We start from the raw sequence: 13560 nt of genomic DNA on the forward strand, positions 1-13560 counted from the left end.
CTCTCCTCAGGACTGTGGACCCCATCCTCCGCTTCTACTTCTTTCACTTCCTGATGCTTAGTTAAGTGGCTTTGCTCCATGTGTTCCTTCCATGAAGTCCTGCCATACCACAAGCCCACAAACAATAGGACCAACCACTCATGGGCTGAAAACTCCAAAGCTGTGAGACAAAAATCAACTTTTTCTCTGTTTAAGTAGATTATCTCATCTGTCTTTCAAACTTCGGACCTATAAACTCACTTGTAACGATAACTCTCTCCGCCAGCCGCCTGAGTTCCACCCCCAAGTAACACACAGAGGTTAATATTAGTTACAATGCTGCTGGCCAATGACTAGGATTTCTTGTTAGCTCTGTCTTAAGTATCAACCATAACCATTAATCTATATATTTTATAAAGACTTATTGAGGACACCAGCAGCATGCATCCTCCCTTCCCTGGGGTCACATGGCGACTCCCCACACACACACTTTTTTTTTTTTTTTTTTTTTTTTTTTTCCGAGACAGGGTTTCTCTGTGGGTTTGGAGGCTGTCCTGGAACTAGCTCTTGTAGACCAGGCTGGTCTCGAACTCACAGAGATCCGCTTGCCTCTGCCTCCCAAGTGCTGGGATTAAAGGCGTGTGCCACCACCACCCGGCTTCAACTTCCTTTTTACTACATTTCCCAGAATCCTCCTAGACTCCTAGCCCCACCTAACTAACTTGCTTCCCTATTGCCAACAGTGCTTTATTTATCAACCAATAAGACAAACATATACACAGAAAGACTTCCCCCATCACTCATTGATCTAAAAAACTGAAATCCCAAGCATAAGAAACATTAACATCAGCCAGGTGATGGTGGTGCACTAAGTGCGAGTTCTAGGGAAAGCAGCAAGTGCTTATTATATCCACTAATCAATCTCTTCAGTGCCTATTTCAAACAATTTTAAAAGTTGGGCATCCATAGTCAAGAGATCAGACATCTGCCTTCCTGATGTATCATTCAGGATGAAAGGTGACAGGGCAGAATAGCATCAAGGTAGATCTCGGTCAGGTACAGGGCCCGTGCCTTTAATCCAAGCACTAAAGAGGTAGAACAAGCAATCTCTGTGTAAGGCTAACCTAGTCTACATAGAGAGTTCCAGGCAAGTAAAGGCTACATAGTGCAACCTGTGTCAAAAAAATTAATTTTAGATGGGTGTGGTGGTGCACGCCTTTAATCCTAGCCCCTAGGAGGCAGAGGCAGACAGATCTCTGTGAGTTTGAGGCCAGCTCTGATCTATATAGCAAGTTCCAGAACATCCAGGGCTATGTAGAAAAACCCTGTCTCAAAACAGGAAAAAAAAAAAAAAACCTTATGTACTTATTTAGTGTTGGCATTTAAGATGTGTGTCACAATCCCTGACCAATTAATTTAAAAAATATGCAATCGAGTGTTCATGCATACACACAATCTAAAAAAAAATACAGGAAATTTGAAATATATGTCCTCAGAATACCCTTCGAGGATGAGGTTACACCAAAATATATCAAAAAAAAAGCCCTATCCCAGCACTCAGGAGGCAGAAGCAGGTGGATCTCTGAGTTCAAGACTAGCCTGGTCTATACAGTGAGACCTTGTCTTTAGGGGTGGGGGTAACCATAGCAACACGAGTCAGCTGTGGTAGTATGTGGAATTCCAGCAGCACTAAGAAGGCTAAGATGAGGATCAAGGATCAAGGCCAATCTAGGCTACATAGTGAGATCTTGGTTTAAAGGAAAAATCACCTGTAATTTACTTTATAGTACGGCAGAGCATGTGCCTAGGGATCCCACAGTCCCGGCTTCTACTCCTGGCAAAGCTAAAAGAAAATAAAAGTATAGCAAAAGACAAGAACATAACACACAGGTCTGCGGTTTTTATTTTATTTTTATTTTTCTCACCTCAAACCCACTATCCTCCTGCCTAGGCCTCCAGAGTGCTCCGATTCTAAGTATACACCTCCACAGACACCTGCTTGTTTTCTGGGGGGGGGGGGAGAAGAAGAAGAAGAAGAAGAAGAAGAAGAAGAAGAAGAAGAAGAAGAAGAAGAAGAAGATTTAAATTAGGTCTGCTGTAAATGTCACATCAGAAAATATCAAGGAAATAGCACTTCACAGAACTGGATCCACACCCTCCACCATAAGGAAAACAATGACAATGTCAGCTTCAAAATCCAAGCATAGTGGTGCACGCCTTTAATCCCTGAGAATCCCAGGCCAGCCTGGTCTACATACTGAGTTCCAGGACATCCAGAGCTACTTAGTGAGACCTGATCTTGGGGGAAAGAAAAGAAAAGAAGAAAGGAAGGTAGGAAGGAAGGAAAGAAGGAAGGAAGGAAGGAAGGAAGGAAGGAAGGAAGGAAGGAAGGAAGGAAGGAAGGAAGGAAGGAAGGTCAGCTTCAGAGGCTGAGCCAGCCTCAGGGGCAGAAGGCCAACCTGCAGTTCCCTCCAGCTGTACACTCACTTCATCGGAAAGAGGGATTTGCTACCCTGTGCAGAGACAAGTCAGGGTGTAAAACACAGCAACAAAAGTTTAACTCGGAGAACTGACTAAATGCAGCTAACAGGGTGAAGCACACCTGTCTTCTCAGCTACTCCTGAGGCTGAGACAGGAAAATGACTGAACCCAGGAAATAGAGGCCAGTCTAAACCATATAGCCATCACCACTCTGTGTGTGTTTGTGTGTGCATGTGTGTGTGTGGTGGTAAGGAATACTAGGATGCAGACTCACAACAGCCCACAGTACCAATAAGCTTAGAACTGGTCAAAGACTTTCTAACATCTATATGCACAATGGGGTTCAAAGCAAAGCTCTGATCTGCTGGTACTGTGGCCAGCAGTGACCACCTACACCAAAAATAAAAAATAAAAAAGCTACTAAACCGGTTTGTATTGTTGTTTTGTGGGTGGTTTGGTGTTTTTGCTATGGTTTGGTTTGTTTTCAGAAAGGTTCTCAAGTGATCTAAGGTTAGCCTCAAACTTGCTACTTAGTCAAGGATAGCCTGACACCCCTGTCTGACTCTGCTTCCCAAGTGCCAGGGTTATGGAAATGCACTATAATGCTGGGTTTCAGAACTGTATTTTCTTGTTTGCTTGTTTTGTTGTTGTTTGAGATATGTCTATTATTACATAGCTCTGGCTGTCCTGGAACTATGTAGCTCAGGCTGGCCTCAGACTCACAGCGATCCACCTGCCAGTGTTCACATGTTCTGGATTAAAGATATGAACCATCACACCCAGCCTCAGAACTATATTTTGAACTACGAAAACGCAAACCAGAAATATTCCAAAATACTCATTTTCATCATTTTAAAAGATTTCACCATCAACCTAGTGCTTTTTAAACTGCAACTAGAATACAGACTCACTCTCCACCACTTACTTCACAGAAGAAGCATAGCCTGCACTTAAGCAGCTTCCTGGGAGCCCAGAGAGCAACAGCCTGAGCTCCAGGGCCACCTGAGCTTTCATGCCATTACTTTTTTTGTAATCTAAGTGTAAGGCAGTATACAACTTAGTAAAAACAATCCATTTGGTGTTGCTCTTTGGTTTGGTTTGAGGTTTGTTCTTGCTGCTGTTTTTGAGCAGGGTCTTCCCCTGTAGTCCAGAATGGTCTAAAATTGATGCTCCTCCTGCTTCAGCCTGGGCGGTGCTGAGATTACAGGTGTGTACAACACCCAGCTTGTTTATTTGTGTTTTAAGTGCCATTCACCTTGCATTTCTTTCTAACTGGGGAGATTTTTATTTAGCTTCTACATATAGAAGCTGAAAGAAGCCATCCAACTTTATACCTCCCATAGCTTCCATATCAGGCCTTATATCAGGCCACATGCCATTCACTGCTGACCAAATGAGGAAGGGTGGGAGGGGAACATTCCGGTATTTTATTAACCTGCAGTCAGGTGGGGACTACACCACACATTTCCACCTGAAAAGAATGCTTGCCGGGCAACACCGAACCCAAGTACACAGTCCTCCAAAGTTACCTTGGAATTGCTGATTTGTAACATCCAAATACCTTATGTATCTTATCTCTATTACATCTCTATGTTTCCTGTAGGACCACCCATCTCCAATCAAAGAAGTTCATCAAGAAAAAAGGTGTCTATTCCACTCCACCTCCAGATCTGAGAAATCTCAGGCAAGGGCCCATCATGTCCATCCCAATGGCAGTGCTGGTCTACTGGTTTTTTGTTGTTGTTATTGCTGTTGTTTTGTTTTGTTTTCTGATTTCGGAGTGTTTTTTCTTTGTGACCATCGTACATTTCACTGTAAAGCCCAGGCTGACATTAAATGCAGTCTTGCCTCTGTAATTAAAGGGTTACACTACCATGCATAGCTTCAGAATAGTGTTTTGTTGTTGTTGTTGTTGTTGTTTCTTTCTTTTTAAATTACATTTATTTATTCGTGCATGTGTGTGAATGTACACATGTGCCATCGTACATGTATTGAAGTCAGAGGACAGCTTGAGGAAATTGGTTTTCTCCTTCCATCATGTGAATCCCATGGATCAAACTCTGGTTGTGTTGGGCTGGAGAGATGGCTCAGAGGTTAAGAGCACCAACTGCTCTTCCAGAGGTCCTGAGTTCAATTCCCAGCAACCACATGGTGGCTCACAACCATCCGTTATGAGATCTGGTGCCCTCTTCTAGTGTGCAGATATATATGGAAGCAGAATGTTGTATACATGATAAATAAATAAAATCTTTAAAAAAAAAAAAAAAAACTCTGGTTGTCAGGCTTGGCACAAGCACCTTAACCCTCTTACCTATTTTGACAATCTAGGCCAACCAACATTTTTGACAAATGTACTACAGATTAACAAAACTACTTTTATTTTTGGAACCTAATAAATCCTAAAGTTGGCCTCATGCTCAAGAATCTGCCACAGGTAAGATCCACCAGACTTCCGCCCTTCTGCTCAGGAGTTCACACTATCCATTTCCACTCTTCTCACACTAATGTGAATCTCTTCAAAATACCATTTCTGGGAATGGGAAGACTGTTCAGTGGTTACGAGCACTTGTTTTCTTGCAGTAGCCCAGGGTTTGTTTCCCAGTACCTACAAGGCACTCACAGCCATCCAGAACTCCAGTTGCACCTTCTGACCTCTGCAGGCACTAGGCATGTGTTCGGTGCTCAGACATACATGCAAACAAAACACTCACACACATAAAACAAAACTGACTTAAAAAAAAAATTTCTACAGCAGATGCTCAGCTACCCTTCTAGTCTGACTCATTTGTTTTTTTAAAGAGCCAAGGAAATGCCATTTAATCCCACAAAGACAGCCTTTCTAAGAACCCTGCTTCAAGCAGTTGCCAAAGCAGCAGAGAATCACTCTAAGGGAAAGAGGTACCTAGCATGGTACCACACACCTGCAATCCTAGCACTCCAAAGGCTAACCTGGAGTATATGTGAATTCAAGAAAAGCCTGGGAAACACGGGGGGGGGGGGAATTACTGCTAAGTACTGAGATGGGAAGGTGCCACCAATGGGATAACCAACTTGTCATAAAAGAAACAGTGACATCACCCGTCAGAAGAGGAGGGAGAGAAAGTGCTATGAAGATCATGTGGGCATATGCTAGAAGCCCCCAACCAACAGTGCAGCATAGGAGCCCTGCTTTAGCAGACTTCCTTCCTCATCTCATCCCTCTTCATACTGTCACAAGTTTTCAAAATAGGTTTCTAAGGAATATGAATTATGCAGAAGATTGCAAAAGAAAATGTGCAAGACAAGCATTCTTCTCAAAAAGTCAGCACTTCCAATGGGACAGTTGAGAAAGAAGACAAAGTGAACTGCATGGACTTTTTGAAGGTTCTTTTTAAAATTCAACAAAAAATCGGGCATGGTGACACATGACTATAATCTCAGCACTGTAGAGGCTGCCTGGGATACCTAGGAAGACCTTATTTCCAAATTAGTTAATTATTTCCAATTAATAAATATGTCAAGCATGATAGCCCACACTGTACTCAGAGGGCTAAGACAGTAAGACTACACAGTGAGTTCCAGGTCAGCCTGGACTACAGTATGAGACCGTGTCTCACAAAAGTAAAAATATTTTAAAAACTAAAACAAAGGGTTGGAGAGACGGCTCAGCAGTTTGCTGCTCTTACACAGGACCTGAGTTCGGTCCCCAGCACCCACATCAGGCAACTCACAACCACCTTCAACTCCAGCTCTAGAGCATCTGATGCCCCACAGGCACCTGCACTCATGTGCACAAAACCATATCAAGCATAATTAAAATTTAAAAAGTCAGACAAAAAAATAAAACAGGGAAATCCTGTCTCAAAAAACAAAAAAAAAAAAAGCCTTTAAATAAATAAATAAAAACATTCAACAAACCAGGTCTAACTTATTTTTACCATTACGCAGAAAAATCAAGTACCAACTTTAATGTTTACACAGAACTGAAGCATAATTTGAGTTGTTAGGTTTCATTTCTCCATGTCCAGCTTATGGCTAATAACTGAGATACTATCAATAAATAAATGTTTGGGACTTTAGTAATGCTAAAGTACAATTCAAAGGGACATTCACGGCAGCAGACCCTGCCAGCTGAGCACAGCAAACTACATTCTTCTCTTAGGAACCTCAGAGACACACCATTTGGCCACCCTCCTGTCTTCCTTCACTTGAGCTTCTACAGTGATTAACCACGAGGCATCCAAGCATGATAAAAGCACCTGCATTACCTCCAAGCCCCAACTCCAGCCCCACACAGGGATAAATGGCAATTTTTGCGATTTCCTGCCCGTGGCAACATGACTACACTCACAAGGACCTACCGTCTTTCTGCTGAAGTCCTGCCTGTTCTACATCAATTCTCAGAACATGTGTTCAGCACTGTTATAGAAAGATGCTCTTCAACTTGTGATGAAGCTGTGCCCGAGTAAACCCACTGTAAAGTGAAAATAGCGCAGCAGACAAAGCACTGGACACACTAAACCCAGAGCCTCAAGCTCAGCAGCACAACACACTGCAGAATCACACTTGTCTATATTGATAACCAGGACTGAGGGGATGCTGCACTCACCGCCATAAGCAGCCCAGGGAAAGACCAAATTCAAAGCCACATTTTCATGAACTGTGCATTGCTTTCATACATATTAACAAGAACAAAAACTCCATCAGGCCAAACCATCTTAGTTGGGGATCACTAGTATTTCCAGTCATATTGGATTGTTGATATGTCAACAACAGTGCACAAAGACAAATTCCACTTGTCTGGGGTTGTAGGTCAATGACAGTGCTCTAGCCTAACATGAGTGAGGCCTGGGTTCCACTCTCAGCACTGCAAAAACGAAAGAGTAAGACATGCTATGGTTCTCTTTCATGGACATAAAAGTCCAAACCCCCAATATGAGAAGGGTTGTGGTTTCCTTGGAACACTATCAACACAACAGCCTATATGGGTGTCAAGGACCTTACTGAGTGAAAAAGCCAACCTCCAAAGGTCACATGCTGTACAATTCCATTTATGTGACATCCTTGAGATCACAAAATTACAGAGCTGGTGAGCAGATTAGTGGTTGCCATGGTGGGAGGCGGTGGGTGTGGCTATAAGAGCTGATGCCAGGAAGCTTCATTGTAACAAAGCAGAGTAGTCTCTCACAAAGGTAGAAGTCACACAAGGCTTTTCACACTTAAAGCCACACAGCACCACACATACACACACACACACACTCAGATACACATGAGTACAGGTAAAAACTACTGACATCTAGGGGCTGAAATACTCAAAGACCCTCAGTTTAATCCCCAGCACCAAATAGATAAACAAATAAATAATCAAAATAATGAAAACTAAATAGCCCAGTGGTTTATACTGTCTGTTTTCCCATGTTGAAAATACCCTATTTATTTTAAAAGTTGTGAGATAGTATACTTTAAGTGTTCTCAAAACAAAAATGATGAATATGTGTGATATAACATGTTAATTGGTTTAATTTAGCCATGACAATGTGAACATACCGTATTGTGTATCATAATTGTACATGACTTTATTTATGACCTAAATAAATGAATGGAAAAAATAAAAAAGAAAAAAGAAAATACCCTATTTACGGGCGTTGGTGGCACATGCCTTTAATCCCAGCACTTGGGAGGCAGAGGCAGGTGGATCTCTGTGAATTAGAGGCCAGCCTGGTCTACAGAGTGAGTGCTAGGACAGGCTCCAAAACAATACAGAGAAACCCTGTCTCGAACAGCAAAAAAAAAAAACAAAAAAACCCTATTTACAAAAGATGTCCACAACAGGAAAGGTGGGGTAAAGGATCCCAAGGACCTTCCTGTCAATTTCTTCACAAATTCTGTACTGGCTGGTTTGTGTGTCAACTTGACACAAGCTAGAGTCATCAGAGAGGAAGGAACCTCAGCTGAGGAAATGCCTCCATGATATCCAGCTGTAAGGCATTTTCTCATTTAGTGATCAAATGGGAAGGGCCCAGACCACGGTGGGTGGTGCCATCACAGGGCTGGTGGTCCTGAGTTCTATAAGAAAGTGAGCTGAGCAAGCCATGGAAAACAAGCCAGTAAGCAGTTTTCGATGGCCTCTGCTCCTGTCTCCAGGATCCTGCGCTGTTTGAGTTCCTGTCCTGACTTCCTTCAGTGATGAACAGCAATGCTGAAGTGTAAGCCAAATAAGCCCTTCCCTCCCCAACTTGCTTTTCGGTCATGGTGTTTCATCATCACAATAAAAACCCCAACTTCCTATGAATCTATAATTATTTCAAAATAACAAATTATAGTCAGGCAGTGGTGGCACATACCTTTAGTCCCAGCACTTGGAAGGCAGAGGCAGGAAGATCTCTGTGAGTTTGAGACCAGCCTGGCCTACAAAACAAGTTCCAGGATATCCAGGGCTACACAAAGAAACCCTGTCTTGAAAAACCAAATGAGAGAGAGAAAGAAAAGAAAATTATTTTAAAACTTGGACTTAAAAAAAAAAAGGCTAGGATTTTTCTTTTTTAACCTTTGGTGAGGCACATGTACCACAGCAGACACGCCAGTGTGCATGTAGATGTCAAAGAGCAATTTTTGTGAGTCATTCTCTCCTTCCACCATGTGCGTTCCAGGGACGGAGCTTCGGTCATCAGCTGAGCTATCTTACCAGTCCAAAAATTTTTTTCCTGATAACTTGAGAGAAAATGGGGCTGGGGAGATACTCAGAGATTAAGAGCACTGACTGTTCTTCCAGATGACCCAGGTTTAATTCCCAGCACCCACATGACAGCTCACACTGTCTGTAACTCCAGTTCCAGGGAATTCAACACCCTCATACTGGTATATATGCAGGCAAAAACACCAATGTACATGAAATAAAAATAAAATTTATTTTAATTAAAAAAAAAGAAGAAGAGAGAAACATCAATGGCTCAGCAGTTAATAACACTAGCACATCTCTGAGTTCAGGACAGCTAAGGCTATACAGAGAAACCCTGTCTCAAGAAAGAAAGAGGAGAAGGAGAAAGACGACGACGAGAAGAATGAATGAATACTGGCTTCTCTTGCAAAGGATACTGGTTCAATTCCTAACACCCACATGGCTGCCAACGAGTGCCTGTAACTCCAATTATTCCAAGGAATCTGATATCCTCTTCTGACCACCACAGGCACCAGGCACACATGTGGCATGTATACATACAAACCGACAAGCAGGCAAAAACATTCATACACTTTATCTATATACCTATATAGATACAGATGTATAGTGTGTTGTTATTTAAAGAAGAAACAAGCCAAGATGGCCCAACAGTCAAGAACACTTGCGGCTCTTGCAAAGGACACAGGTTCAGATCCCAGTATCCACCAACCACATGGGTATATGATAACCACTGTAACTGCCATTCCAGGGAATACAATACCTTCTGGCCTCTTCCAGCACCTGCAGGCACATGATACATATAAACAAGCAGGTACACACACACATACATACACATAAATAAAAATAAAGGCAAGAGAAACAGAAGCAATTTACAGGACTCTGACACACTGAAATCACATACTAAATTCATAGCCCTGGCTGAAGTAGATTAGGAAAGAGCAAGTTAGTTTTATGCTAAGAAGGTAAACTAGTAACCCAAGTGCAAACAGATGCAGAACCTCCCAGCTTTGCTCCCCTTGACCCTTCCCTTCCTCTCAATGTTCAACAAAGGCCTCCAAAGAGAGAAATGTCAGGTTAAAAATGCTGCTGAAACAGAGGTGAAACAGACTCTGATGACAGTTCAGCCTGTAAGCAACACTTGAGAACCGAGGCTCACTGGCTGGTGGCTTCCACTTATGGGGCTGGTAGTGGAGTCAGGATCCAACACTGCACCTGGGTGGAACCCCCTCTCCACAGAGCTTACCACTCGCTTTCATCATGAGGGAAAACAATAAACACAAACTTAGGACAAGGGGAAGCAGTGACCCCCTCCCCATGGCCTAGGGATCAAATTTGCACCAGATCTGGTCCCTGCTCCCTAGTGAGAGCTTCTGTGTCTTGCCTGGAGCTGACTCACTCACAGAGCACATATTGTGTGCCAGACACTGAGGGGCATGGAAGGGGCAAAATGAAGAGCACAGCACAGAGGGCCCTTACTTTGGTGCTTCCTATACAGCCGGACATAGACTCCACTGGAAAAGACATCACAATAGAGGACACTACTCCTTAGAAGAGGGCCACAGTGTCGATGGAGGCCTGACAGTAAGGAAGGTACTTCTGAGAGAATGGCTAGGTTACACAGAGACCTGGCTCCTAGAGAGGCCCAGGTACCCCCTCTTTCAATGTCTCCTCTAGGGATGGTCTTATACATTCCCCACACCTTTGGGGAACAATTTACCACTATTACAACTGAGGCACCTAGTGCTGCCAAACATACTCTAAGACACAGAACGGTCTCCCCACAACAAATGCCAATCGCCCTGTGCTAAGGCAGGGAAGGCTTGCTCTACAGTCAGCCAATAAGTTATTTACCAAGTTCTCACCTTGTGCCGCCTCGGATCAAGCATTGAATGCCTGTCTAACAAGTGGTAACTAGTTGGGTAAGAAACTGGCTTTCATTTTTAATGTCCTGCTCAGTGTTACCATCTTCAGAAAAGATAGGGATGGGCTGGGGAGATAGGGGCATGGGTAAAGGTACTTGCTGCCACCCCTGAAGATCTACATGATGGAAGAGGAAAAGGGATTTCTCAGAGCTGTCCTCTGACCACAATACAGGCACCATGGTTTGTAGGTGAATACACCTACACACACACACACACACACACACACACACACACAAATACACACACCTATAAATGTAGTTTTTTACAAAAATTTTAAGAAAAGAAAAATACATCATGACAATGAATGTTATTGTCTACAATTTTGGTACACCCTAATCCAAGGATGCCTGTATCTTTGCAGAGCAGAAGTCTACTCTTCCAGAATCCTACAGAACCAGGCAAGCCGGGGTCCTGCACCCAGCCTTAGGGAACACAGTATAAAATGAAGTGAGATGACAGCACTGGGCAAAATTCCTCAGGGCACACATTAATCTCTAAAGTAACAAAAGTCATAGAGTCAGCTATTTGCTGGATACCAGGAAAAAAAAAAAAACTGACAGGAAAATGGTTTTTCTTCTCTTTAGTAAGGGGATGTCTGATAACCCTCAGAAGTTTCTGTAAGCCAAAGTCCTAGGCACTCGCCTTGCCTGACCTTTAACCTTCCGACCCATTTCTCTTTCGGCGGATTTTTTTTTTCCCCAACCCAGGGGACATTGGCTACAGAACTGCTCAGAAGAGAAGCAGGAGCAGCTTCCAGCATCCACACCCGGCTGCTGCCGGTTCCCTGGGGGAATGAGTCACTTTAATCGCAGTGGGTGAGATCTAATCATCGTCCAACATGCCTCCAGAATCAGGTCCGAGACGTACGGTGTCCCGATCCCCGCCCAAAGAGAAAATCCACGCTGTTTTGGGAAAGGCTGGGTTAAAAGCTCCATTACTAGAAAGACCAAGATGACATCATGCTGGGGAGGGGCGTCTTGGGCCGGAAGCCCCTCGACGGTGCCACAAACCTCACAGACACCCTACCCCGCCCCACATTCCCGTCGCTACCCCTAGATCTCAAGACACCTAAACCCCGCACCTCAGTCTGAACACCTACAGGCAATACCCAGTCGTCCAAACCGATACATGCACCCACTCTACCAGGGATCCGCACCCCCTGATCTCTGCCTGGCACCCCTGCTTCCTATCCCCACCCCACTGCCAGACAGCACGTCCAGGACCCTGCCCAACACGCTGGTCTGAATCTCCACTCTACACCCCACCGTCGGTCCAGCACCAGGGACACCACCACCCCCGCCCCAGTCTGAGCCCCCGCAGCAGGCAACCAACTCCCGCCAGATGTGCACCCAGGACGCGCGCTCTGCACCCTAAGTGCCCGCGCGGGACCCCCGCCCCACCGCGCGATCTGCACCCCGCAGCCCTCCTTCTCAGGCCTGAGCCGACCCGCGCGCCCGACCACAGCCCCCTTCCCGTCCGGGCCGCACCCCCAGGCCCCCGGCCGCACCTGCGGACCCCCAGCCGCGCCCCCGCTCAGGCCCGCTCGGCGCCTGGCACTCACAGTTGCGAATGTCGGAGATGAAGACCGCTAGGCCCCGCATCCCGTCCCCCTTGGATACGGCCGGCATCTTCGCGCCCCGGGAGCGGCCTCGGCGGCGGGCTGGAACAGCGCGGGCGCGGCCGTCACGCCGAGGAGCCCTGGAGCGCGGAGCCGCCTAGCCACAGCCGACTCGGGCCCCCGAGCGCCGCTCGCTGGGCCGCGCGCGCGAGCACGCACGACGCACGCGCCGACGCGCACGCTGAGCCTCGCGCCCGGCTATGGGCGGTGCGAGAGGGCGTGCGCATTCTCGCGGTGTGGGCGGGGCGAGGGGCGTGGCCCTGGATAGGGCCGGGTCGCGACTGGGAGGACCCAAGCTGTGCGGAGCGCGCAGGCGCCGCGCCTCCTGTTACCATCTCCAGGCGAAGGATTCTTCTAATGTAAACCTGTCTAGCCCCCAGATCTCGCTCATGTACACAGGGATACCGACACCATAGCCGGACCAACCCTGTGTCACACAGAAGACCGGGGCGGGGGAGGGGAGGTTGCTGCGTTACCACCTGCAGTGGTCAACCTTCGCCTGTCAAACCAGCCCCAAGCCTAGCTCCCTTGCGGTGGGACTAACCTTCTCCTTCCCCAAGCCACCCGCATGGAGCCATAGCCGAAGACGCTTGCGAGCCTCTAAGCTGGGACAAAAGCACGCACTGCTCCAGGACCCCACTCCCTTTACAAATGGGGAAGTTGAGACCTGAGAATAGACTGACCACCCTTGCCTAGGTGACTGCTATGTGGAGTACATCTCTCAACAACCATCTAGGCCACTTTATTTCTTGCTTCTGCTCCCCTGTCTCCTTCCCTAGTCAAGTGGACCATTGGATCCTTCCTATGAACCCATTTTGCAGAGCACCTGGCTGGAGCTGACACTCCGGGAAATGGAGAGTATCCTTCCACAGATCTCTTCTGTGAAACCAGATGGTTTTGAA

General features: G+C 45.7%; 1 protein-coding gene across 2 annotated transcripts in view; it reads right to left on the minus strand.

Annotated features, from left to right (window-relative positions):
- The window catches only part of Ap2a2 (adaptor related protein complex 2 subunit alpha 2), a 64587-nt gene extending 51780 nt beyond the window's left edge, over positions 1–12807 (minus strand). The window contains exon 1 of one of the 2 annotated variants that reach the window (XM_027408920.2): positions 12602–12807. In XM_027408920.2, the coding sequence (XP_027264721.1) occupies positions 12602–12668 (67 nt within the window). In that variant the 5' untranslated portion in view covers positions 12669–12807. The remainder of the gene's footprint in view (positions 1–12601) is intronic. The other variant, XM_027408921.2, reaches the window with a different exon arrangement.
- Positions 12808–13560: the final 753 nt, after the last annotated feature.

This window comes from Cricetulus griseus, chromosome 3 (genome assembly GCF_003668045.3).
Source record: "Cricetulus griseus strain 17A/GY chromosome 3, alternate assembly CriGri-PICRH-1.0, whole genome shotgun sequence".
In the NCBI taxonomy this organism is placed as follows: domain Eukaryota; kingdom Metazoa; phylum Chordata; class Mammalia; order Rodentia; family Cricetidae; genus Cricetulus; species Cricetulus griseus.